At 38.9% G+C, this 27,636-nt stretch overlaps 5 protein-coding genes across 5 annotated transcripts in view; 4 read left to right on the forward strand and 1 right to left on the reverse strand.

Moving 5' to 3' along the window:
• LOC144629101 (transmembrane protein 121B-like) overlaps positions 1–27,636 on the reverse strand; it is a 272,095-nt gene that overhangs the window by 30,200 nt on the left and 214,259 nt on the right. The window lies entirely within an intron of this gene.
• LOC144629146 (homeobox protein SEBOX-like) overlaps positions 3,976–27,636 on the forward strand; it is a 41,546-nt gene continuing 17,885 nt past the window's right edge. The window contains exon 1 of the mRNA XM_078487346.1: positions 3,976–4,190. Coding sequence (XP_078343472.1) covers positions 4,013–4,190 — 178 coding nt within the window. The 5' untranslated portion in view covers positions 3,976–4,012. The remainder of the gene's footprint in view (positions 4,191–27,636) is intronic.
• LOC144628719 (homeobox protein SEBOX-like) lies at positions 4,816–6,172 on the forward strand. Its single transcript, XM_078486847.1, has 2 exons — positions 4,816–5,142; positions 5,674–6,172. Exons 1-2 carry the CDS (start codon positions 4,816–4,818, stop codon positions 6,061–6,063), a joined length of 717 nt encoding a protein of 238 aa, XP_078342973.1. The 3' UTR covers positions 6,064–6,172.
• Positions 8,451–13,879, forward strand: LOC144628720 (uncharacterized). The gene is made up of 3 exons (XM_078486848.1): positions 8,451–8,536; positions 11,517–12,668; positions 13,352–13,879. The coding sequence occupies exons 2-3, from the start codon at positions 11,529–11,531 to the stop codon at positions 13,877–13,879; spliced, it is 1,668 nt and encodes a 555-aa protein (XP_078342974.1). The 5' UTR covers positions 8,451–8,536; positions 11,517–11,528.
• Positions 19,450–21,986, forward strand: LOC144629252 (homeobox expressed in ES cells 1-like). Its single transcript, XM_078487484.1, has 3 exons — positions 19,450–19,619; positions 20,184–20,335; positions 21,253–21,986. The coding sequence occupies exons 1-3, from the start codon at positions 19,574–19,576 to the stop codon at positions 21,262–21,264; spliced, it is 210 nt and encodes a 69-aa protein (XP_078343610.1). The 5' UTR covers positions 19,450–19,573; the 3' UTR covers positions 21,265–21,986.

Here is a 27,636-nt window from a genome sequence, read left to right on the forward strand (position 1 = left end):
TACAATAAAGTTTCCATTAAATCTTTGTCTTTCTGTCTATTTTCAAGCCCTTCGAACAGACTGACAGTATTGTCAGAATTTGTGCTATCAGTCAATAACAGAAAATTTTTAGTTTGTGAAGTTTGTTTTTGCATTGCAATGCTGCAATGCTGCTTACTTTTAGCATTGCAGCGTGGCAATATTCTGCCAAATATTCTGCTTTCTATCCATCACCGATAATAGGCCATTTTACAGTTGTCTGCTCAGTTACCTGGCCTTTGAATGGAAGTGAGGCTGGAGGTGACCTTGTTTTGATACAGACCTCACTACTTTTGTTATGTAAATCATGTTGTTCTGATGCTAACTAGTTTGGATTTACATAATAAAGCAGAGAGGTTTGTATCAATGCAGGGTCACCTCCAGCCTCACTACCATTCAAAGGCCAGGTCACTTAGCAGTCAACTGTAAAATGGACTATTCATATTGTATCGCTTTATAAGCCAATATTTTAAATAAACATTTGGTCACATAGAAGGCCTAAATTTGAAGCTTTTCAGGCACTCGCCTCCTTACTGCATGTCCGCCATTTTTAATTTGTTTAGTCTGATCATGATTGAAACTACCTCGTGAGGTAGTTTCAATCATGATCAGACTAATCATGTTTCAATCATGATTCGCGCAATGCACTGCCTGATGTGAACACTTTTCACAAAAAAACATGTTTCATTCGTGATTAGACTAACCATGTTCCGGCCTAGTGTGACGCAGCTTTAGTCTCGCGAAAATAAGTAACAATAAGGTATATGTGTTGGAAATCAGACCAAGCTACACGCATTCCGCGTCTAATGTTAATAATATTTAAATTTAAAATAATAAACTTATATTCAGTAAACAACTGATATACTTTGACCGCGCATGCAATATCGGGTTATATTTGCCGACAAAACTCAATTCAATTTTGTGGCTGATATCAGTTCATCAAGCGGATAATCAAGGATAACGCAAATCAAAGTTTCTTTCATTACACAGATCCCGCAACCTATATCAGTATTTTGGTCGAAATACGACATCAGGATTTTTCACGTTTCCCTGCGTTTTTTTTTTAATGGTACTGAAAAATAGCGGAAGGCTTCATGTTTCGCAGTTTGGACGAAACCCCATAAAACCGGTAGTTAAAGCCGATTGCAGAAGATCAAACAAGTCTTTATCATGATCGAATGAATGAGAAGGATTAAGAACCGGAAAAGCTTAAGTTTGTTTTTTAAACAAACTAATAACAAACTTAAAAACTATCTTTTCGGCGAGTAATGCGATTAAATGCAAAGTCTACCCTTGAAATACCGACATGTCATTGTCAAAGATATAAAGTTTATATTAACATTTGGAGGGCCACAGGTTTGTTAGCTTTGTTATTTAGTGTTACCCTCATTTTAAATAAAGTCTTTATTATTATTATTATTATTATATTATTAGACTCTTCGGACAAAGGATTCTGTCTGAAAAAAAAAAAAGAGCTGAGGGTAAATGCATTGCAGCACAACATTTGACATTTCCGTTGCTATGGCAACAGGTTTATTCGCTTAAATCCCAACAAAGTTAATTAAAGTGATATACTTTCACTTCACGGGAAGAACTTTTAATAGGCCAATTGAAAACTAACAAAAAGTACTTCATCTTTCAGAAATCATATACAAGTAAGCTACTGGTTTCGCCGACAAAAGCGATTTATGGTAGCTAATCACTGATTATTATAAACGCAAATGTTTTGAAAAAGGATTACGACCGGAACTGCTTATAAATCGAAGTTTCAATTGGTTTAGCGTACGTGCTAAGTCGCTAACTTGATAATCCAAAGAATGAACTTTAGAAAATCTTTGATAAACATATGTGTTTGTTATCTAAAACACCGAGATTTGACCACTGAAAAATTGCATTTTTTCTTGCTGTAGAAGGTAGCCAAAACAATTTTTTTGGATTTAGATATAGATAGTACACTGTCGCTTGTGTAAAATTGTTCAGTTGCATAAATACACTTAGCTCGTAGTAGCAAAGCGCGCGAAACGAGTGCAACACGCGAAACGCGGGTACAATCTCTCCAGCCACGCGTGCAACGCGTGCTCTTTTCTATCACGGAAATTCTATTCATTGTTAACACAGCAAGAAGCGGGGTGGTTTGGGTACAGATGGATCTTATCGTCAACTTTATATCCGGATGACTTCCCCCAGTTTAACACAGCGAGCGAGAGGTGCCCGTTTGGGTTTTGACGGCTAATCGATGTAGAATTAGTACTTAACTTTTTTCCCCTCTAGAACTGTTGTACTTTGAAAGTGTCAGCAGGGAGGCGAGTCATAAGAATACGTCAGTTAAAAAATACTTGTACTGTATACTGTAAGAAGTTTTTCAGCGCCTAACTTCTCTGCCGAACGCCGCGGTTCAGACGCAGCAAAAGACTCTCTTCTGCATGGATTCTTGACCGGCCGCCATTTTGGATCAGAAGGACGAACCTTCTGGACTCCAGAACTTGACCAAGTCGTTTATTTTTTTTCTTTCTTCGCGCTGTAAAGTCAAGATACAAAGAGTTTCTTAAAACATGTAAAGAGTTTTAGTTTTGAACTTTAATAAAATTGCTTTCCTCATTTATTGCAAGCGGCGAAAATTGAAATCTTTCGTTTTATGAAAAACACCGCTCGTATTCTGAAGTTAAAAAAGGCGGCCAAAATTTCTTTTGAATGGCAGCAAATTGGCTAAGCAGTATCATTAATTCACTTCTTTTTGTTGCAGCATTTAAAAAAAATCTGAGTTTAACAACTTGGAGCAGCTTATTAATAAAAAAGTCAAAGCAAACCACAAATGACATTACAGATGGCAATCACAATCGTGCGTTCTTGGCGAAAGTTATAAAATTTTGATCTTGGTACATTTCCTAGCTATCATGCTTTGAAAGAACATCAACTTGAAATGAAAAAGAAATAAGAACAACGATTGCGCGCGCGGGTCTTCTAAGAACGCAAAGTCCAAAATTTAACTTTTCAGGGTATGGCCGCATTTTACTTTCGTATGCCATAAACAGAGCGGTATGCTCAATGAACAGTTGCGCAAACTCAAATAGAAATGATCTGAAAAGAGCATGCCGGTAATAAAAATTCACGGCGCGGGACAACAGTAACCTTTGCCTTTACGGGCCCGGCGCTACGTTTGAGATCCCAAACGATCGCGCTTCGGGCTCTCTCTCGCTCGCGCTTCGTGCTCGAACTTCACCTCTCCCTCCCCTTCGGACGCCGGCCACGCAGGCTAGTTAAGTTTATTCGGTGTAGTTTTGAGGACAACATTTCAGCTTGATTTTAGCGGCTGTACCTTATCCTTTAAATTTTTCGAAAATGAAACCCATAACTTTCTCTTTACTTCATATCTACATCGCTCGCAGACTGAGAATTAATGCATACTGTTCTCTGGGTTCTTAGCACAAATATTTCTGTTCTTATTGAGCAATGTTGTATGAAGTTTCCTTCAAGCAGTTTTTTTTTACATTTACAACAAAGCTGGGATATGTTCTGTAACTTTCAATAACGATCAAACTTAATTTATTCGTACAATACCTGATACCTTACCAAAAAGACCATAGTTACTAACTATGAAAAGACGAGTGATGAGAATTAAAAGAATCGTCACCCATGCGAAATAAATTCTCAAAAGTGACATAAGATAGATAGGAGCTATTCAGAAAAAAAAAAAAACGGTTTAAACAAGAAAATCCAATAATTGATCGGCTAGGGCATTGTGAAACGAGCGGTTACCGCTTAATTCTGTAGCCGCTATTGAGCGGTGAAAAAGTTTGTTTTAAATTGTTGAATTTCTTTAGTTATCGGCCGACAGTTAGTTTCGTTAGTTATCGGCCGAAAAACCAGTTTTGTCGGACCGCTTTGTTGTTCGTTGATTGACGGCTGTCAGTGTATAAATAAGGTTTGGGGTTGTATGGGCTCTTCATTCAGTTTGTGCAGCAGTTACTGTAACAAGTTTATCAGCTCAGTTGTAATGGAGAGTCATTACTTTAACTCAGTTGTTTCTCTCGTGGATTCTGCGGTTTTACCCAGTCTTCCTGTCCGTGCTCCGTCCTTGGCACCAGTCTTCTGTCCATCGCTGACTGACTTCTCCATCAGCAGGATCCTGGGTCTAGAGAATGACGTAACACATCAAGAGCCAACATGTTCTGGTGAGTCAGACTTAAGCAATTCTGTAAACAAAGATGTTACTAATGCGGTCACTATGTAATACTAGGATGATTCAGAACCAAAAGAGCCGAGGTCACTGACAATTACAAATTAAGTTTCTAGTGGTATTATCAAGCTGTTTTCTTCAAAATCACCCTCTCAATCAGTTGAAGAAAAGGAATGAAAGGATTTTATTTTAGTAGCGAGAATTCAGGGCCGTAACTAGCAAGAGGCAACACGAGGCACTTGCCTCGTCTAGAACCAAAAATTAAAACAAGTAAATGTTTAGCTAGGAAAATAAACCACAGTTGAACAAGACTGACTTTTAAGAAGAGATACCTTGTAAAATTTCTGAAAATAGCGTTAAGGCATCTTGTGGAAAGATGTGTGTGGAAAAAGATACAATTTACGTGTCTCATCGAGTAAAAGTCTGAGAAAACGATCGAGAAATGCTTTGAGAACACAAGCCGATGGAGCAGCTTTTTCGAATTTTTTCCTTTTATTTCCTTTCATTTCCTTTCTATGTCCTATTACAAACGAAAGACTACTCAAATTCACCTCCGTGCACATGTTAAGATTACCGGCTGTTAGTTAAAATCTTACTTCAAAAACTGGAGCTATTTAAAAATGTTAGTGTTTCATTTTTCATCAACAGCACTGGTGGAATGTCGTCACTCTATTCCGACTGCAAGTCCTCAACACAGCTACAGTGATACCAGCCCACGATCATCTCCTTATTCCGACAACACAAGTTCCACCAGCGACTGCGACAGCGATCCCGATCAAGTATCGACACATTCCGAGCAGCCACCGAGGAAGAAGCGACAGCGAACGACCTTCTCGCCGATTGAGGTGTGGGAGCTGGAGCGAGCGTACAAGCGGCGGCCATATTTGATGAGTGAAGATGAGGAGGAACTGGTTCAGAGACTTGGTATCCCGGCTAGAAGTTTGAAGGTGAGTTAGATTTAATTATGTTGTGAAAGTCTTGTGCTACTAAAATTCTGACCCCTGAAAAAGTCAATCAAATTATTTATGTGCTGCATTTTGACACCCAAATGAACGGTTTAAAACTAAAAACAATGAATTTTTTCCCCATATTTTGAAGACTTTAAATTGTGTGTTAAATCTAGACAATAATCCATTAATTGATTTTTTTTTATTTTGTCATCTATCTGTGTGACAATTTATGGATTTTGTTACAAACATACGCAGAGAAAAGTTAACTTTAGTTATCAAATCAAGTTTCGCACAATATGAAATAAAATTTCCTGTACATGACCAATTTAACATGTTTTGTAATGTTATCGTACTTCGATTAATTTGCAGTAAAAACACATAGAAAAGGTTTATCGTCGTATAGAATTTTTTATTCATTTCAATAAAAGTAATTTTACTCGAAAATTATTGTAAAACTTTCAAGGCCATGTTGATCAGGTTGATTTTTTGTTGAATGCAATTAACAATTTATTTGTGTTTTCGTTCCAGTATTGGTTCCAGAACCGACGAGCCAAATCAAGAAAAGAAGGAAGAAAGTTCACATCCGTCCGTCAGACCAGCCCGTCAAACCAGTTTGAGCGTCCTGCCACTAGAGTCATGCCTTGTGAGAGAACTCAGTTTCTGATCCAGTCCCCTTCAGATCACTGGAAGCAAGCTGAACGTATGTCCTACCCAGTGCTGGAAAACCAGTTAGAAGATAAGTCGCGCAGTCGACCAATCACAGCAGACTACCATTACTCGTCATTCAAGTCCAACCAGTTTAGAAGCCGTTCATCGTTCCTGGTTCCCATGTTCCACCCGGACCAGTTCAAGAGAAGACCAGTTGAGCCCGCAAGACTATCGTACAGCCGTGACTTACGTAGATTCAAGCCGTACTGAATGTAGGTTTTTGAAAAAGTTTTAGAAAGAAATGGTCTAAAATACGAAGCAATTTTCATTTTAAAACCTGTGAATAAAATAGTTTAGGCGTTAAGCTTTGTAGTGAAGAAATGAAACGTTTATGTAAACAGATGTAATTAGAATTAAAAATAGAGTCATTTAAAATGTACGTTTACTGCAAAAATAAATTAGTGTGATAATCAGCTGGTAGTATTGTAAATAAACACATTTTAGAGTTAAAAAAGCGTTGTGTTGTTGTACTAAGTATATAATATTTAACTATTGGACGAGTTTTATCAAAATGTGGTGATTTGTTCGTGGCAAGCAGATCAATTATTGGCCGAAGCTGAAAGCTGAGGCGAATAATTGGTCTGCAAGACACTGACAAATAACGATTTACAGTATATTGCGGAAACCGAATTCAATAATTGCTTTATCATTCGAAAACGAGTTGCCATTTTTTCTTCGAATTGGTCACAACTGCACTTGAGCAGAATATTTTTTTGCAAAAATTACTTTCGGATGGTAATGTGCATGAGCAGCGCGCCCATTATTTATAGGCAGTTATTTGCAGGTCACGTGGTGGGCTATTGACCAATGAAAAGGAAGGAAAAAGTGCATCGAATAATAAATATCATTCGATGCATTTTTTCTTCCTTTTCATTGGCCTAGAGCCCACCACGTGATCTGCAAATAACTGCCTACAAATAATGGTCTGCTCACGCGCATTAGCGTCTGACAGTGATATTGCTACAAATAATATTCTGCTTATGCGTAGGTATGCCGAAGGTACTTGTAGCGAGCATATCAATTATTTGCCGATGCCGAAGAATGAGGCAAAAAATTGATGTACTCGCCGCCACTGACAAACCACGTTATTATTCATTCAAAATATTTCTCTGTTTCTGATTGGCTTTCAATCCCCGGTTAATTCCAGCTAACCGGCTAGCGCCGACCAAATTTGGAAGAAGGTCCAATTATACGACGATTGACGTCATCGTCCAGTATCAAAAATTAATGGATCGCAACCTCGTTCCCACGGCATTAACCGATCGCAACCTCGCTCCCAAGGATCGCTGACGTCACGTAACTGAACGGCTTTGCTGCTGAAGCGCGAAAATGGCCGCTAGGTTTAAGCATTACGAAGAGGTAAAATATTTTAGTTATTAGAAGACAAGGAAAGTCAAAACACGGAAAAAGCAACGAAGGGGAGTCGATCGATTTTGAAAGCGTATCTTCAAGAGGAAAAAAAACCCTAATCCAGCCACAGCGGAGGACTTTTTTTTTTGAGCAGTTTTACAAAAATTCTACGTCGAAGTAAGCAAGAACGATGGAAACCTGTACTCGAAAACATTGCTTTGTGTCATCAGATTTAGCTTTAATAGACACTTCAAGAAGTGCTAAATATCGACATTATAAAGAACAAGAAATTTAGTGAAGGTAACCGAGTTTTTGAAGTTTAAATCAAATTTAAAAGCGAACGTTGTTGTGTATTTGTGTACTTTGCCTACTGTCAAAACCCTATTAAATTTGTTTTGTGCATTTGGAGCTCTGAAAATATTTTGAATGAATAATAAAACAATTATTGAATTCGGCTTTCGTATGATATGAAGAATTATGCAGATCTCGGAGGGTGTAATTGTTAGTTAACCGCTGTTTTTGTACAAAAAGGTATTCGTACTGAGCATGAGTAGAACATTATTCGCAGCAGCGACTGCAGCAATGTAAATGCCAACGTTGAAAATCAAAATAATATTATTGATACAATCACATAAATATAAATAAAATGGAATGCAAATTTCATATAATGAAAGGGCCGAATAACCCCTAAAATTCTAGTAGCAACAATGGAAATTTCTCTTCAGAAAATAAGAAAAAAGAAACCTATGAAGAATCTAAATAGCCTAAAGTTGTGCTATCCATTCATGTAAGAACCTGTTTTGTCTAACTTGGGAAAATGCAGGTTCTTGATGATACTCGCGGGGTTTTACTGAATTATGAAGACATTATTTGGGACATAATACTATTGTTCGAGCATCGGGCATAATGCCGGCATAGTATAGTACGATTTATTTAGGGGGCGGGGGTGGGGGGATTGGGCAAATTACAAAAGAAAATTCTTGCACAAGAAAAATAGGAGAAAAAATCGTTTACAAGTAAGCATGGGAAAAAAATCAAGAAAGCACCACCTACTAAATAAATCTTGCAGAGGGTTATATTCTTAAAAATAATTATCTTGCAAATAGCAATGTTGAAAAAATCTTACTCAGAAAAATTTCCTTACCTCCTCCCGCTTCGAAAAAATTAATGGTCGTGCCTAGTTCACTCACCGAAATCACGTCACCTGTCTAGCACGTGATCATAGAGACGATATCTTGTTACAGTTGGTGCTGACAGGTAACGCTATATTAGCTTGTTCTGTATTGGAGTCCATAGCTTTGTGCAGCATCGAAGGACTGGTTGAATCTTACAGGTTTGTTTCTGATACTGTTAACATTTATTCCCCACCCGTAGTCAAGAAATCAGTAGGAAAAAGTCCCATAGCCTTGATTATGATCTCGAGTTCAATCGTATTTTATGATTATACTATAATTTATATTCAAGCTGAGCGAATCGAAGTTGAAGTGCAGTTTGATTTTAGAGTTAGCAGATTGTTCGTGGCTTTCCATATAACCTACCTTTGACGGGTCTTTGGAGTCGAAGTGCGGTATGGCTTTGTTTCGCCGCTATAACAAGGTCGAACACTTATTTTATTTGTTAACACATGTACGTGTAACTATATAATGACTGATCAAGTTGATCTCTTGCTTGACGCTAGCGTGATCATACGAACTTGATCTGATTTGACACGTAATACTAACGGGCTTTAGTATGCAGTGTAAGTTTATAATTGAGTAGCTTCGTAGCGTGTGGGAATTAGTAAGAAAACTCTTTAGATGTAAGTGTTAATTTTCACAGCCGTGTTTGTCGACAGTTTAAAGGGGGCTAGGTCACGGCATAGGTAATTCCAAGGCGGCCCAAGCTCACGATGAGAGTAGTTGAAATAATTTATATAATGCTCTTTTGAAATACGCGAAACGTGACTCTTCTAAGCTGTGGAGGGCCGAAATAATTCGAACTGGCATAACTCGCTTAAAACGCCCCGGATCGGCCTGAGAACCGAGATAATAACAGACATAACAACAAGACATTGATGTAAGTTGATTTTATTGCATAATATCATTATATATAGCTATAAATTCGAAAGCGTTTTCTCCCATACAAACCTTTATAAATACGAACCGTTGTAACGCAACACTTCCATTTGCCAACAGGCGAGGGTCACGTTTCGCGTGTTTCAAAAGAGTATTATTAGCGGAGCTCCCAGCGGCCCGAAGAGCCGCAGAGCAGAGCCCCATACCCAGCAAAAAACAGATGACAGGCCTACCGTATTTATTCGATTAAGCGCCCTGGGCGTCTATTAAATGTTTGGACCTTGAGAGTGGGCGCTTATTCGAGACTGGGCGCTTATTAAATGTTCACGATTTTCAGCAAATAGTGAGTTTATTTTTCGTAACAAAACAATTTATAATAATAACAAAACGTTAAGATGTACCAAAGCAGAATTTAACTGTTCATTGAAAGTTTCTGTAAAATACTAAGAAAACTTAGTAGTACTAGTCAATTTCAATAATTAATACTCCTCTTGTGCACTTCAGTTTTCTGTGGGGTGGGGGGGGGGGGGGGGGGGCGCTTATTCGAGGCTGGGCGCTTATTAACTTTTCCTACCTTGTGGGTGGGCGCTTATTCGAGGTGGGCGCTTATTCGAGGTTGGGCGCTTAATCGAATAAATACGGTACACAGACTCCTACTTCGTGACATTTGTACAAAGTAAGCCGTTCGGTAGAATTGGATTTGGTCGTCCAATTTATTTTGATGTTTCAAAGGTGTTTAGAAAGGGCACTATGCTCTGTCAGTTGTATTATAAGGAGGCGATTTTAGGTTAAGTAGAGTCGAAAGAGTGCAGCTCAGCAAATGTGTAGAGGTGAAAGATCGGCACAGTTTCCCGTTAGTACATTTTGACACCTCCGTATTAATTTTTGCTATTGCTGTTAGTCTTGGCTCATTCATATTCGCAAGATATATTTAAAGCTCTCAAAATGTTCGCTCTGGAAGGACACAGGTCTTATTTTCCGTGAATATGTTGATTATATACTTGCATTTTATATTTGCAAGGCCGGGCCCGGCTGTTTATGATGTTGCAAGGTGTGTTGCTTTTCCGTCAGGGATGACATATTTATTTCTGTCCAGTTTAGCCAGAGACTGCGTAGCTTTACTTCGAGAAAGCTATTGCTTTGTTTTAGAGAGACGTTACTGGGTACAGTCGTTAAGGTTATGTATCTTGCATCAATTTTACCGAGCGTTTAGTCTTTTGAGCTCGATGTTTTAGGTTTTCACCTCAGTCCGTTGTTCGTTTTGTGACATTCTTGCACCACAGGATAAATGTTAATAGATTTAACAAATATCGATCTACCACACGCAAGTCGGTTGACTTTTTTGCGAGTTGTGTATGCCACTGTATATAATAACCTGAATTCTACGCGCATTTTGATTGCTTCTTAGACTTACTTATGATCTATTAGAGTACAGACACATGGATGACGTCACGCGGTGGAGTGACTCGCGCGCGTGATCAGTACACTTCAACTGAAGTGTACTGAAGTCTTGTGTTATTATATAAAACAAATAGATTCCATTTTGCCGTGGGTCTGTTCAGTTATAGATCACAGAAGACGTCAAAATGTGGTATGAACATCAGTGACCCACTCGCCTACGGCTCGTGGGCCACTTTCCTGTTCATACCACATTTTGACGTCATCTGTGATCTATAACTGAACAGACGCACGGCAAAATGGAATCTATTTGTTAAATATTTCATATTTTTCTTGGTCAGCATGGCTAGCGGTATGGTTCGCGGGCACGTGCGCCCTAGCGACGAGACGATGCGATGTTGCCCCATCATGGCGGCCATACTCCAGAAATAGGTTTAAGGTTAAGCTTATGGTTAACGTCAGTTTTCATCTTTGATATTGGACATCCATGTCATGGTCAATTGACAGCTGTCAAAACAAGGTATCCGCTGACCGGTATCACATGACCATATCGCGGGCTCACACATAGAACTCATCAAGGTCGAACTGGTTTACATTGGATCGCGTGCTCAAGTGCTCTATTTTTTCTGTTGTCGGTCAGTAAATTCGGATTTTTGAAGGGTGAAGTAAATAACCAACTCACAAGTGGTTCAATGACTGCTCCTCCAAATGATGACAAAATCAGCTTTAGCAGTGAAAGGAGTAAACATGTTGTGTTGCGCAGAGTATAGATAAGTTGGCTTACAGTTAGATTTATTATTGTTAAACGTTACATTTCTGAGATATATCGCAAAATAAATGTATGTTTTATCCCATCCACAGACACCAGTAAAGATGGGTGAAAATCAGATTGACCTACCTCCTCGACCTCTGGGTTTTGAATATATGTGTATAGCCATTCGTGAAACAGATAAAATGCGTGTCATTCTGGGTACAGATCGTGAGATAAGAATCATCCGCCAAGTTGTTGAAGAATCATGGCCTAAAGGTATACAAGAAGAAATTTCCAAAATGAATGGCGTGCATCAGTTTAAGTTGAAAGGGAATCCATTCTCGATTATTTCATCATCAACTGAAGCAGAAAACTCCAGGAAGATGGCAGCAAATGTCCTACACAGGCTCTACCGAGATGGATGGAGGCTTCAGATGGCTGGTAACTTTACGCAAACAACAGACCTTGCTACCTGGATCTTCAAGAAAGACCCAGTTGGTGTATGGCTATCCCTACCACTGCTCATTGTGGGCCTTAGCTGCTTGAAGAGTTTGATCGTACTGAATGCACCGATGGAGCTTCACCAGATGTTCAAAGATGTCATGGAGAAGACCTGGCCAAAAGGAATAGAAAAATGGTCTTATAAAAATTATGTTTTGAAGATCAAATTGAAAGGCTATCCATGGTGTGCAGATGGAGAGGAAACAGTCCATGCAACAGTGATCATCCATACCCTTGTGAATGAGCTACTTATGAGACAGTGGAAGTTATATGGAAACTTCAACCTTAGAAGTAGTGCGAACACCCTGTTTTTCGAACATGATCCGAACATTGCTCCCGTGCTGCAGCCTATCCCAGAACACTTCACAATTAGCTTTAACGGCGAAAACTTGCTTAGGCTGATTGGCAATACGGAGGTCTTGTTGCCTCCTGTCCGAAATGTACTTCAAACCTTTTGGGACAGAGAAATCCAAAAAGAAGAACGCTACGCCGAGAGCTGGCAGTTCAAGCTACATGGAACCCCATGGTGGACATCAGGTCTGGATGCAGCGAACTCAAGACTTCTGGTCGTAAAGCTGCTGGAAGCCATGCAAGCAAACGGGTGGAGTGTTGTTGCTGCCATTGATTGCTCAAAGAAAACGCAAGATAAAAACAGCCTGCTCTTCAGACAGTCCCAACCAAGACAGTCTCCATTTTTTTGCATAAGCTTGAATGAGACTGACGAACTGCGACTGATAAATGCACCAGAAGATGTTACAGAGGTAGTTCATTGTGAATGTGGTTTTACCCTTACTTCCCCATGTCAGTTCTCAATTTCGAAATAAACAGAAAGTAGCCTTTAAAGACAAATTATTAGCACAGTGAAAACAATGCTTAGTGGTTTCCATTTAAATGTTACACTCAGGCTCTGGGCATTATTTTTTTCAACTCTTTTTCAGCGGTTGGAAGTGATGAAAAACTTCTCTTCTTGTTTGATATAGCTTGCAAACAGGCTCCCAATTATGGCGGCTCCCTCCCTCCCCCCAGGCCACGCGCGGCTCACTTCACTCCTAGAGTTTCGAATAAATATATGTTTAAACTCACTCACAAGACAGAATATCTGGATCAATTTAGGTTTCTGGGAAACTGCTCACCTACCCCTCCCCAAACCTAACATTAACCCTTACTTATCGCTTTGGGCAAAATGCTAGGTTTGGGGAGGGGTAGGTGAGCAGTTTCCCAGAAACCTAAATTGATCCGAATATCTTGACAAACCAATTTTTACGCTGCGCACGCAATATTTTCGGCACCAAAACGTGTAGCCTTCTCCCCCAATTTTTGCTGCCCGCCTGCTCTACCGCCTATAGAGAGGATCACTTGTACATACCCAAAACTTTTTGACCTTGTTAACTGACTCAATATTTTAACATTAACACTTTATGCTCATTTATCTTGTGTTATTCAGCTTTGCCAAGAAGTTATTCAATCTCAGTATGTCCTTGGCGTTCGAAGGACACAGCTTTACGGCACCAGTCTTGAGTTCAAACTAATGGGCAACCCATGGAGCTGTGGACATCATGGTCATGATGGAATCCACGGCAGAAATTTGATATGCCATTTAATTTCTGCTCTGGCAAGCCGCTGCTGGAAGCCAGTCATATCGATAGAAGTGTCAGCCAAATATGTTTACCAAGACAAAGGTGAAGATTATCCATTAGATGTGGATAGTATATTCTTCACATATGACCCCACAGCAGCGCAAGAAACAGCACCAGCTCCTTACGCCCAGCCACCGCCTCATGGATTACTTCCACAGGGTGGACCAGCACCACCATTTGGCGCTCCCCCTCCGGCTGGTGCCCCTCCACGGCCATTTGGCGCTCCCGCACCAGTTGGTGCCCCTTCCCCGCCACTTGGCGCTCCACCTCCGGCTGGTGCCCCTCCCCCGCCATTTGCTCCCCCAGCCTACGGAGCATATCCACCACCTCAGTGATGTAATCTGGAACAGTTGTCAGTACCCAGATGGGGTCTTGTATATAGTATGATGCCCAAGCAGAGCCTTGTTTTTAGTATCAAAACAAGGTTTTACATGTAGTTACTAAACATGGTCCTGTATATGGTGCACAGACAGGAAATGCGTTCAAAGTAAAACCAGTCAATAGGATTTGCTGTCAGATATAATAGACACATGATGCATAAGAAAAAAAAAATGTTGAAATTGTGCTATTCCAGAAAATTTCCATCCCCCATCCCAGTGAAAGGTTTTGGTTTGGAATCCATGGGCCACCCCTCTGGAAATCCTAATTTCGGAGATCCCCATGCCCTAGGAGTTTTCCAGGGATTTTTCAATGACCTTTCGTTGAGCCGGTATGGATATTTTTCTGGAACCACTCATTGTATACATGGAGCAGTGGCGTGTTATTTTTGCATTACATAAGCAGTTCTTAGATAGGGTTGATAGGTTAAATTATATTAAAGAACCCTTGCATTGCCTTGTATAAAAACATTTTACACTAATAGGGCTTTGTTTTACTGAAAGGCATTGTAATGATGCATAAGGGTTTTTTGTTTTTACTTAAATGTATCCAAAACTAATATCTCAGCTTGTTTGCAAGCTGATTGATTTGATTGTACGATGTTTGATTATCGGTCAATCAGTATTTTATATTAAAAGCACTCTGACCAAATTATAGGATCTTTCTCGAATTTGTGCTTTATCTTATGACCAAAATCCATTTTAATAGGGATTAAACAATGTATTTTATAGTAAACAGTGTCAACAATCATTGAAGGAAAGTAGAACTATATTAATTTTCTCAGGTTGGAACACTCAGCTCAAAAGCTGGTAACCAGAGAGACGAAAAATATGGTACATTATTACAGTTTTCAGTGACATTAAATCCTCAACCATCGGTTTACGCTTTTTGCTGCCGTCAATCATCTTAAATAGTGTAGATAGAATGTCATTATTTTCAATTTTCTTATTTAGGGAAACGTTATAGGGTCAACCTCGTGTTTCCCTTTTCAAGATGTATTTTTAACATGTTTTTCTTTCATCTTAAATAATTCAACCGGGTTGGTAGTATTTGATCCATTTTGTTTGTTGCAATCTGTTTTTCATGGTTCGTTGGCTGTCGCCATAAGGGACGGACCATTAGAAAAGTGATGGGAGGGGGGGGGGGGAAAGCAAAAAAAAATTCACGCAAGGCGAAATGCCAAGAAAAAATTCGTGCAGAAGGAAAGTTACTATTAAGCACTAAAAACACCTGTAATGCTACACTTGATGAGATCAACTTTTCGACGAAATATATCAGGGAGAATGCTAAAAATAGCATTTCCGAACCTAGAAGTTTCAAAATTTTCTGGGGGAGCATGCCCCCAGGCCCCCTATAGACAAGCGTCTCCAGCGCTCAACTTCTAGTTTCATTAAAGCAAATTACATTAAGCCTGGCTCCCAGACAAGCAAAACATTTCTTCCCATACGCCGATGGTTATAGAAAATTCACCAACATTTGTAAGACATTCGGTATAAATTGCCGTTAACAAGTGCATAGGGTGAAGAAAACAATCAGTATATACTAGTTATGCAACGCTTTCGAGTGGTATACTACGGAATATCCCACGAGTCACTTGTATTTTCTCGGTATACACACGAGCCTTTAGGCGAGTGTGTATACGAAGAAAATACAAGTGACAAGTGGGATATTCCATAGTATACCACGAGAAAGTGTTGTGTAACTATTTTATACCATGCCATAGAAAATACGCTTACTAAATTTCATCGAGAATAAGATCGCAGCGCACGATGGGAAGGTTGAGTTGAATACCGTCGAATATACAACTGCTTTCCTGTATTCTGATTGGTTGTATTTTCTATGGCATGGTATAAATCATAGTATAAAATAACAGTACATGGCATTTGATTTTAATCATTCTTAATATTTTTTACAAATATAATGATAAAGATGGCCTTTAAGGGACTGGTCAATATGTGTGTGTGTGGAGGGAGGGGGAGGGGGGGTGTCAGCCGGAGTAGAAAGGGGGTGGGTCATGTTGTTTTGGTCTTTAACATAGAGGGTGAGGCATTTTAGTGACTTTAAACTGTTATAATCACAAGAAAATCCCCAGTGGTATTCATCAGTATAAACTGATAAATGTCTTGACGTGAGCAGTTTTAGATGTATTTCTAGCGATTTCAGAAGGCCCAATTATAAAAATTTCCCGGGGGAGCATGCCCCTAGCCCCCCTAGATGGTTTGTGATCAAAGCATCACTTTTGGTGGGCTCTCTCCAGCTGCCTCTTTTCCAATTGCTCCTACCCACCTCCCAGTACTTTGATATTGACCAGTCCCTAAAGGATTAAATCAATGAATAACCACATTTTTAGGGAAATATTCAAACTATTTAGCAAATGATTAACAAAGCAACATTCGTCAAAAGCATGGTATAAAGTAACAATACATGGCATCCGGTCTAAAAAACTATTTGTCTAAAAAAAAACATTTGTCAAAAAAAAAAATTCGAGCAGAGGGTTACACCTGCAAAAAAAATTCCTGCACAAGCAATGGGCGTAAAAAAAAAAATCCTGCAAGACGAAAATCCCCTACCCCCCCCCCTATCACTTTTCTAATGGTCCGTCCCTAATATTATGATAGACGGCAGCGAAAAACGCATTCGTTAGTTGGATTTTGAATTTTAGAGTTCGCATTTCACTGAAAACCGCAATAAAATGGTCTAAAATGTGATAAGCTAAAAAGGTTTAAAGAGGTTAGTTCTTAGGTAATATATTCTCAAAAATAACTGATACCATGCTAGAAGTTGAAATACACGGCAAAATCAGTATAGTTAATTATCTCATTTTGTCTAGAAGTTTTTGTTCATGACGTAAGACTTGTTTTTGTTGTTTTGTTTCCACAGATTTTAGCTTGAGTACATAAAAAAGCTGTAGGATTTAATGTCAGATATACATTGTGTTGTATATCAATGAAAAACGTTTAAAATCATATTTAGCTTGGTAAAAGTTTTTGCTTTGAATAAGCAGATCTCAGGTAGCTTTCATAAATTAATCCATGTTGTTAGGCAAATCGAGTGTAGCTTGCGTAGAAGGTAGCCTGCGAACGCGCGAGCAAGCAGCGAAGCCGCGACAACGAGCGGTGAAGCTGCAAGGGGCCTAGGGAGAAGGAAGGCCCCTCGCGGCTTCGCAGCTTGCTCACACGTGCGCTTTGGCTCCAACAAAACCGCCAGCTACATAGGCTAAATCGAGTGTAATTTTAGTTCTTTAAATAAAAGGGAAGATAAAAAGCTGTGACTTTAAGGAATTATATTAAACTCTTTTTATATAACTATTTTAATTACTAAACATTAGCTTTTAACTCTATTTTTATAACTATTTTAAACAATTAGATATTTTATAGTTTTAGAAATTGTATTTAGCAGGGCCCCTCTGGAGACCAGCCACTGTGCTGAATGGGCCACCCTGCATAAATAAAGTTTTACTACTACTACTACTTCAAGCAGCTCGCGAGAGTGATGACTGTGAGAAAATCCCTGGAACCCCCCACCAAAAAACAAACAAACAAAAGCAACCAAACAAACGTTAGGCAATTAAAACACTTGGCCAATTGTCTACCTGGAATTGATAACGGTAATTTCGGTCAGAAGGACTGACGCTCGAAACGAAAGCATCGGAAATTCTACACAGCGTTTATAACCTGTCTACACTGAAAAAGGCTAAGGCGGTTATAGCTCAATGATACTACCTAAAGAACAGGGTAACTGTATATAAGTTCGGTAAGCATGAATCGATTCCCTAAGAGTCGTAAACGATTTCAAACAACGCCTGTGGAAAATTAATGCACGCGCGCGGCGACCGAAACCAAGTCACCGAAAGGCTGGGCGTGCGAAGTGAATGGAAACACATTGGGTCTCCTGACACTCGATTTTTTTTAACCTCGCATAAAAATTAAAACCGTTAGTCGATTATTGCCAACGAGGCAGCCGAGCCAAGAGGCGAGGCTGTCGAGGCGGCAGAATCATAGAGCCGTGTGCGTGTGAGTGTATAGGCAGAGAAAATCTTACGTTCTGCGTAAGGGACTTTTTTTTTGACCATATTTGGGTGTAAGTAAACCCCATATTTGGGTTGTATTGTTCTTCCCAACTGGTTCCCAGTCTCTCTCTTGTTGCTAAAGAGAAGATGACCAAAATGGCGTCCACGCGGCTCGCTGTTAAAATTTTCTGTGTGGTCATTCACTCCTTTTACGATAAATACACCTTTATGGAACTCTTAACGGAAAGAGGATACCCTACAGAATACTCTATTGCCGAAAAAATGAACATCAAGGTCTCCAAAGCGATGAAATAATCTTTCGACTTTGGAGTCCTTTGATTTCTGAAGAGTGACACGAAAATCAAAAGCGGACTGTTGACTTCAAATGGAGTTTTCTTGACTTACGAGAATGCCACGGTCGGGTAAATGCTACCTTTATTCGCTTTAAGTGTTGCTTTTGTTTATAGCAATTGTTTAACCGATAATTTCTTACGAACAAACATGAATATTTCGCTCGTTGGCACTTACCGATAGGTACAACTAGTTAATTCTTTATTGCGCAAATTTTTGTGAAGTAACAAAACAAACAAAGTTTTTAGTTTATGAAGAAACTGTTGTGATGCAGCAAAAGAAGCACCGTTGATTATCAATTGGAAGTTGGATTACAGCCTGTAAAGTAAACAAACTGCCGTGGCGAATTTGGAAACTACGCTCCCACGAAGCCTAGCGCTCGAAACGTCAGTCTTTTTAAATTCGGCTAAGGCGGCTTATTTACCTTTATCAATGAATATCAAGACGAATTTATTTTGTTGAGTGCGACCTTTCCTAGTACTAAAATATGGTTGTTGCTATTTAAACTCCTGTTCTATTTTCAATTTTCATTTGCGTTTTATTTACTAGCTTGATGTTTATTTTCTGATCGTATTTGATAACATCGCACCTATGAACATTTAACAAAAGATCAATAGAAGCACTGCGTGTATTATAATTGTCAATTAAGCTTATTGAGACATTATTGTTTGCGCGTGTCTTTGCGAAGTGAGAAAATGTCACAAGGAAAAACTTTCAAACTTTCCAAGAAAAACGTTTTAAAACATGATTGTTTTTTCACCATTCTGGCGGCCACCTAGCTTTGATGTTACAAATCTACACAATGTTTTTTATTATATTTTTGCCATGTAAGGATAACAAGATATTTAGTTACGAAATCAGTCTTTAGAAAACAAATTTCAATTATAAATTGTTTTTATTTAAATTGTAACCCCTTTTATGAAAGGATCGAGAAAAGACTAGTCTAAACCAAGCTTCCTCGAAGAAAAAAGTTTACTCGGCAATTTTTTTTGTTTTACATGGCACAAAAGAACACTCGCAGTTGTTTACAAACTTAATTCTAGCGTGCTTCAATAAAGACAAAGAGTTTTTTATGTTGATTAAATTTATGTTAGTTTACGTTTTGGAAGTGTGACTTCTCGCTAATGAGTTGATTGACAGTTTTATTGTTCCTATAACGCCCGCCCACTTGTGAAAAACCATTTAAAACAGAAGGCGCGCGAGTTCTATAACAAATCTCGCTTGACTTGTAAAGAGAAACAACCTCTGCGTTAGTAACTCTACTGTGAAAACGAAAATTGAATTTGAAAACATGGTTTCAGGAGGAAACAAAAGAAAACTGGACGAGCAGGAAAGAGGTGAGTGAATTAAATTTAATATGTTTTAACGTTACCAAAGAAACTTAGTAGGAACTTTCTCAACTAACAACATGCGTCAAGTAATTGCTAGCGCTGTGCTTAGGTTTTCATTAACAAGAAGTTGATAAGGCAAATTAATAAAGTTTACAAGTTTCTTGAACGACAGCCTGTAAAAGACAAAGTGTAAAAGGTTAATTTGCAGAGGGGATTTATTTCTAAGCAGATTTTGCTCAAATTGTTTCAAACAGTTACAGTGTTGCTGTGTCTTGCGTTTAATCTTTTTGCAAGATTGTAATACTATAACGCGTGTTTTCGTTATAAGTTCAATTCTTAAACATAAGCTGCAAAAATCTGTCTTAAACAGTTCTCAATGTACCGCGATTCTCTCAAACCCTCTAAATTAGCGTTGTTAGAAGATTAAGTCTTTACTTACATTTGCGGGTTGCTTCGATACTTAACTTTGGCTTGTTCTTCTAAATAAAGTATTGTTATTGTTGGTTTCACGAATTCACGGTTTGCAGTGAGAAAAGCAGCATTCTTAATATAAAATTCTCTTTTTTTCAGGTGATATAATGCGTCAGAGACGCCGACGAACAGCTTTCACTGAGGAACAACTTGATCGCTTGGAAGAATCTTTCATGGAAGAAAAGTTTCCTGGAATCATCATCAGAGAACAACTTGCCGAGGAGTTAAAAATTAAAGAGGATAGAATACAGGTAAGGAAATTGTGTTTTTTCATAAATCACGATCATTGTGGGCAATGGGATCAGGGAAATTTTTGGAGTTAATGGTAAAAACTATTATGCTAGATGCATAGTTTGTTCGCCTATGAGCCATGAGGAGAAGTAGATACTTTAAGGTTAAACTTGTCAGGTTAGAATTGTTAATTACGTAATGCGTTTAACGCCAAGGTATGCAGCAAACTGCGAACATCACTTTTTGTTTATTCCAGAAATTGTTAAATAGAAATGAAAATGAAATCTGCAAATTCTGAATTTGCCCCAAGTAGATCGTTATGATTTTGTAGGTTGAAGCGGGTTTGAAATTTTTCTCTCAACAAGTGAAGTTGTTTTCGATTAGTTTTCTCGGAGTCAGCTTGTACTAGAAAGTACGTGGAGGAGCCGCAAAGGTCGAGTAGATTATAACTTACAGATAATAACTAAATTAATATGACAGGAAAAAAACGATGGAATTGAGCAAGTCTAATTTTGCGCGCAAATCGCGAAACGTCAGTAATCACACGCGCGTCCTACTTAATACCTTTCGTTTCCTTTTTATGTTTTTGTTATCATTTAAAACGAGCTTCCTAATTCATATGATAGTCTTGTAATTTATCTGAAACAAGGGCTGTACGCTTAGTAGACCTTTTTAATTTTAATTACACGATCGTGTGATGTTCTTTATAGAATTGCATCTGTATCAAGCTTAGATAATTATGATTTAATTTTAACATTAAGTAGCTGTAATGTCACATGGTTTGATATGGGGACACAAACAAAACAAGCAATTTCCAATAACTTTTCATTTCCGCGCTTTTATTCCCCTAGAAACAAATGAAGTTAATTTTATTTTTGATTAATTCACAAGTTATAATATTAATACTTTATTAATTCACGGGTTCTTTTATTAACAGGTTTGGTTTTAAAACCGCCGCTCAAGATGGCGCAGACATGAAATTAAGAACAAACGGCACGAAACTGAAGAAGCAGCATCTTCCATTGCACATGCTGCTGTTTTCCCGCCATTTTGCCGCCGTCCACAGAGTGCCGTGCCAACCTGGAGTTTTCCCGCTTCTTTCATCAGGCCAAGCGCTGCCACCGCTTTGGCGCTAAAATGCAAAACAAAGGACCGTACAAGCACTGTGATTGGCCCATCAAGCGGACCACATGCTGATGTCGTGGCAACGGGATTCTTGAGTACACCATCGATGATTCCTACTCAATTGCACAAGCCCATGTTTACAAACTTCTCTTCGTCAATCAGAGAAAACCGTCATTCGTTAGATGAATATGTTGCAGCCGTAACTTTAGCAAGTGGATTTTTAAGGGAACATTAGAAATGTAATTAGTATCTAGTTGAAATGCAAGGTTTTCCAGCTTAAGTGTAGACCAGTCTTTCATTGCGATTGTTACTCTAAGATTCTGTAACTGAATGTAAGTATATTTTAGTTGTTTCGCTTATGACCAGCAATGTAATAAAACTGTTAAAGTGCCTATGAAGTAAAAAATAACTTTGCTCAATTTGCTTGTTTATGTCTTAGTTAGCACGAATATGCGTGTTTAAGATATCAAAAGCGCTTTTTTCTAGTATTTTTTGAGCCTCGAAGTTTGGATTTCGCAATTTGAAGTGGGCCCTTTTCGCGCGCGGCCAAACGCTCCAGTTTCACCGGAAATGACGTACTTAGTGGTTCTAAAGACACCATGATTATGGCGTAAAGAGAGCAAAGAGGGCTGGCGAAAGCTATATTTCGGCTTTTGAGTCAAACAAAGGCAATTGCACAAACGAAACTGCATCAAATACACTTATTTCCTTTGGTGAAGCTTCGCAGAGTAAATGGAAGCGAAATTTCAATGTGTATTAGTATAGTAAAGCTATTCGTTCTGATGAAAACGCAAGAAGAAACGAATTCTGTTCCGTTGGCAGTTCGAGGATCGCTGTTCTCAGCAAAAGCTCTTCCTTGCCACAAATGAAACGATAAAGTCATGAAGCGAAGAGGAAATTTATCAAAAGAGTTATCTCTGTAAAGGATATGGTGGTCTCTCTATATCATTCTGCCCTGACTAGCCGAAGAAAGATTTAGCAGTCGCGCCAGGAGTTTACAATATGTTACACAGCTGGGTTCAGTATACGTGTTATTCTTTTATTATGAGACTTTGTTCCTCAAAATTTAATTTGTATGGTTAGTAGATCGTGTTATCATTCGTAAGGTAGCAGTCGTTTCCTTTCCCAAACACTTGAAACGATCGATCGCCAGACGCAAACGAATGCATCTGTGAAAGATGCAAAAATATGGAATGTAAATTCGACTTGAGTGCCGGTTAGAAATGCTTTTTTTTTTTTTTTCAAGTAGCGCGCTTCGAATGTTGTCATTCACGTCTGCATTTACGGTAGTATTCTATGGCGAATGCACTTTTAAACAATACACTGAGATCTTGCAAAATCTTGGACAAATTTTACGGCTCCCTTCGCCGGAATTATTTGCTGATAAACACGCACTGTAATTTAAATCAGGATTTATCGTATCCGGATAAAGAAGTCGACGGTTGAAAATATACCGTAGAGCTAACGAACCATTAAGAGCCAACAACTGCAGTTCTGTTTATTCTTGAAGAGGAAATTTTTGGTTTCGTTCAAGTCAAAAAGTGCTAATCTTGAGTTTGAAGAAGTGTTATCTTGCCGTGTTGTCAAGTTTAATTATGTCACTCTCACGCTTCGGAGAAATATGTCAGTCCACTGTACTTTCCCACACAAGAACACAATCAAAATGAAAGCGAGCAACTGATCGCTACTTGTATTAAAATCACCAAATCGTTATATAATACCGTACCGTACCGTAACCTGAATTTACACATTCGACAAGCAAGAGAAGCAAGCAACCTCGGCGCGGCAAGCAGCGCTCGTGTCAATTCCGAAGCACATTGCGACACTGCGAAACCACTCACAAAATCAAAGCCCGTCGATGTATGTGCTTTTGGAAACAATAAAAATTCTAGTTATTCATTTTTTATAGGGAATTTCTCATTTGAATCTGCTTCGCCGAACTTCGATCGTCCTCGTCGACCAGCGCTTTGTGTGAAAGAGCGCTTGATCGGCTTGCGGCGGTTGGACAGGTCCAACTAGCTACTTCAGTCCATTTAGTGTCACGATATTTCGTTGTGCGATTCATTTCTGCTAGAAACCCGCTCTGCCAAATTCGCAGATGGCAACATATCGTTCTTGTCGGACAAGATTTCGATTTATCAACGAAAAAGCAGCAACAATCTCAGGTGAAGTAGTGAACTTCACTGTGTATCAACAAAATCTAAGTGTAAACTGATCCGTGGAACCACTAACTACGTCATTCGAGCCAAATTCGTGTCCAGTCTCCGGACCCACTGTTTTGTCTTACCGAGGGCACTTTAGGCGGCAAAAAGTCCGATTTCTCTCTCTTTGACATTATTCTTTTTTTAACTTTTCGGAAAGTAGACATAATAAGCTACCAAAAAAAGCAAAAAAGTTTTTTACTTCATAGGCACTTTAAACTGAGCGACACTTGAAGTTCTCGATGTACCCGACTTTTAGATGTCATGCGCTTAAACTAATTAATGGCTACCTTCAATGATTGAATTTAGGCAATCTCAAACATTATCGCATTGGGATCCAATGAGACAAAGGTCCGGTTGTTCAAAGAACGATGGAGGTGCCATTTTTTCTCGAATAAGCGCAAACCTCCTCGGTCGAAATAGCAGCCCCCCCCCCCTCCCCCCACATCCCCCACACTTTCTGCAGCTGCATCAGAACTAATATAGAAGTTCAGTTTCTTTTCCATTTGTAAATGCCGTATACGTCCTAGACCCACACCCTCCGGTTATATCATGTTCTAGTCTGCGAGAGCCAGTTACCTTTTTCATTATTAGTTACAGCTCGTTGAAAGAAAAACATAAGCGCTCCCTCCTTTTTGGATACCCCCTTCCACCCGGTTTTCGGGCGTAATTCGGCGCATTTTGAGGAAATTCGTTAAATTGGTTGAAAATTGCTGTTGTTGCACTTTCTTTTTTCACTACGGTCGCAACTGTAAGAAGCATTGAAAAAAATCGTCTTTTTTATTACGCTATAATTATTCTTGAATCCTCTAGATGTCCTTGTGCTCTTAATTTACGATGTTGTTAATCTTGTTTTCTTAATTATTCTTGGGATATATTAACAAACCTTCGTTTTTTCCCGCAAAGATGCAAACTATTTTTGCTTGTTCCTAAATACATTTATTTCTTAAACTGAAAATTAAAATACTTACAGTGGAACTACTTCCGTATACAACACCACAGTATTGGACATGAATTATTGAAACTTGAAGCTTTACTCATTGCACTGCACGGATGAAAGCTAGAAAAATCACGAGTTATATTGAGCGACAAACCCATTTTCGGCAGAACACCAGTTAAATTAAAATTTCCTAAAATATAAAAAACATCATATTTTTTTAACAAAAAACATCTCATTGTTCTTAGTCATATTTGATCGATTAAAGTTTTATTTCAAACACAAGCTGTCAAATCTTCCTTAACCTGTGCTCTGACTGACGTCTTTCTCACTTTTTCTGAATATTCATTTGAAAAAAAGCTAATACTCCAGCAACCTTAGAACGACATCTGTCCATGTACCTGCAAAAATGTTAAATAGAAGACATCGCCCACAGCGGAAACCCTAACATGAAATGTATTCTTTTCACATTAATACACTGCTTCAAAGTTAAAACATCGTAGAACGAATCACTAAAGAGAATTTGAAATGCGTTTTGGTCTAGTCGCAGAGATCAGTTAAATAAAATGGCAATTAGGTACCTTTTCATGCCTAACTATTATATAACACCATGACAATTCTAATAAATTAATCGATCTAGGATGTTTAATTTCCGGCCACCAAGCTTTCTTAACGTTTCTCCGTTTTTTTTTTAATTTGCACAGTCCCAACAACAGCCTGATAGGACTGATCGTCTGTTCTCATCGCCGCACACAATGTTTGACACCAATCCAAATCCATTCTATTGCACGGCGATCTGAGCTGATTTACAACAGTTTAATTGTTTGATCGTTTCCTTCGCTGCTTGTCGTACTGTTCCTCCAGCAGTAAAGAATCGGGTTTAGAGACGAATTAAGATAGGTGAGAGTTGCTGTAAAGTAGAAAGCAATTTCAAAGTTATTTCCAGACATCTGGCCATAATTCATCAGCATAACTACGACAATAAACGGAACATAGCAAGTAACTAATGCCAACTGCACCCATAATACGCTGGAAACTGACTTCTTGTATCGTGCGATATTCAGTAGGATTCTTCCTCCGTTAGGTTGTCCCTGGGGGACATGAACTTGAAGTTGATGATGTCGCAGCTTTCGATAAATTTTCGTGTAAGAGAGCATTGAAGTTCCTAGAGAAAGTAATGTAAGGGCAAAGGCTACAGTAAAGGCAATTTGTCTATTCCAAAGGTACATCGATCCACATGAAACAGCAATCAGCCAAAAGCAAATTATAACTGAACGGACGCGCCTCGATTTTACAACGTGTCTGTTTCTCAGCCCCAACAACAGGGCGAAGAGTCTGTCCACGCTTATTGCGCTGGATGTGAAGACCGATACATCGCATAAAATAAAGCTCGAAGCATTATAGACTTTGTAAACGAAGTATATAGCTTTCGAGTTCATTCCAGTTGTTACAAACGACATTAGGGCTACAGCAAATAGTGGTTGGGAAACAAGTCCAATGCAAAGATCAGTGACCGCCAGATATCGGAACAGAAGTTTGGTTGGAGGGTGAATAGAAGTCTCTTTGTGAAGAGCAACGAGGATTAGAACATTGCCCAGTGTTGCGTAGCCTGAATTTCAGACATCCCTCTGTGCTCGCCTGCTCACCAGAAGAGACGTCTGAACACATTTGGCTCTAATGCCGTCCGGTGACGTCACTACACTTTGGTTTTAATTCATGCGGAAAAGTTTCTGTCGAGGCCATGAAATTGTGAAAGAAAAATCGCTTCAATAAAGGATTACAGGGTAACAAATTGTTTTAATAGTAAACTACTGAAGACTTGAGACAAATGAATGAGATTTTAATCGACTACAGTCAGGCGCTATTCTTTTACGGAACCGATTTAATCTGAACTGATTTGCTTTATCTAGCGATCAAAATAGCGGACAAATACAACACACTCGTAAGTACTTAAATGAATCAATTTAGACGGTTAGAGAGGCATCAAGAAACGGAATTCAATACAAAAATATCCTACTTGACCGTGGGCACTGAGTTCAGAAATCACTGGCTCATCGAGGCTGCAGGACATAAGCGTCGAGCGGCTTTGTTGACAAAACAAGAATATGTATAAATTTGGCAAAACACTGCATGTCGAAGCGACGAATGCCGCCAACTTAAAACCTACCGGTTTCCATTACTATTATTCATCCGTAGGTTAACTAATAAAGTAATAAACTCAAGGTAAATGACGAATAAATTCATTTCTGGGAAGGTGAACTCTTTCGAAACTCTTCGCAAACGTTTTCAAATTACAATCCTCGCGCGGTAAAATGTAGTCATAATTTCACATAATTATGCAAATAATTTTTAAATCAACCAATCAGAATCACTACCCGGTTTTCGGGTAGTGACGTCACCGGACGGCATTAGAGCCAAATGTGTTCAGACGTCTCTTCTGGTGAGCAGGCGAGCACAGATGGATGTCTGAAATTCAGGCTAAGTGTTGCGGAGATGGATAGAAAAATGTTTAAGGCTGAAAGGAAAGAAAAAACACCCGTTAGCCATATATAGATGCGCTTGTTTGGTTCATCTTGGTTGTGTAGTGTCCGTCCACAGTGCCTGCACTTACTGAACCGTCTTGTCGACTTGTAGCTTTCTTATTGCGTTGGGAAAACAAACCTCACGAGACCGGATATAGCACCTGTAAGCAGCTTGTGTTTCTAGAAATGATAACCGATCAATCTACTCTATTATATTTTTCTTCTGCCAAACGTCGAATAACCGACTCGCTTAATAACTTATTCCTATTTTCTGCAATCTAGTTTAAAACTTACAGCGATACACAGAGCAGAGGACTAGTCAATGGAAAATTAAATTGACTTTTTTTTATATAGAGCTGTTTTGGCTGTATAGATCTGCGTTTTTAATCATACCAAGCTAAGTAAAATGCACGAGAAACTCTTTGAAGTCGTGTTATCGAACAAGCTACTTTATTCTCATAGTGCCGACAACAGCATCCCCTACTTTTGCAACCATTTAACTTTCTCTTATTCAAATGTTTGGCGAGATGTTTATC

The sequence above is a fragment of the Oculina patagonica genome, chromosome 10 (assembly GCF_052425735.1).
Source record: "Oculina patagonica isolate OP01 chromosome 10, crgOcupat, whole genome shotgun sequence".
In the NCBI taxonomy this organism is placed as follows: Eukaryota; Metazoa; Cnidaria; class Anthozoa; order Scleractinia; family Oculinidae; genus Oculina; species Oculina patagonica.

Excerpts from the sequence above, each read along its gene's own strand:
- LOC144628719 (XM_078486847.1), top strand. The coding sequence starts at position 4,816 with ATGTTAGTGTTTCATTTTTCATCAACAGCACTGGTGGAATGTCGTCAC. Across the intron at positions 5,143-5,673 it reads TCCCGGCTAGAAGTTTGAAG|TATTGGTTCCAGAACCGACG; the intron begins GTGAGTTAGATT and ends TTTTCGTTCCAG.
- LOC144628720 (XM_078486848.1), top strand. The coding sequence starts at position 11,529 with ATGGGTGAAAATCAGATTGACCTACCTCCTCGACCTCTGGGTTTTGAA. Across the intron at positions 12,669-13,351 it reads CACCAGAAGATGTTACAGAG|CTTTGCCAAGAAGTTATTCA; the intron begins GTAGTTCATTGT and ends TGTGTTATTCAG.
- LOC144629252 (XM_078487484.1), top strand. The coding sequence starts at position 19,574 with ATGGTTTCAGGAGGAAACAAAAGAAAACTGGACGAGCAGGAAAGAG. Across the intron at positions 19,620-20,183 it reads ACTGGACGAGCAGGAAAGAG|GTGATATAATGCGTCAGAGA; the intron begins GTGAGTGAATTA and ends TCTTTTTTTCAG.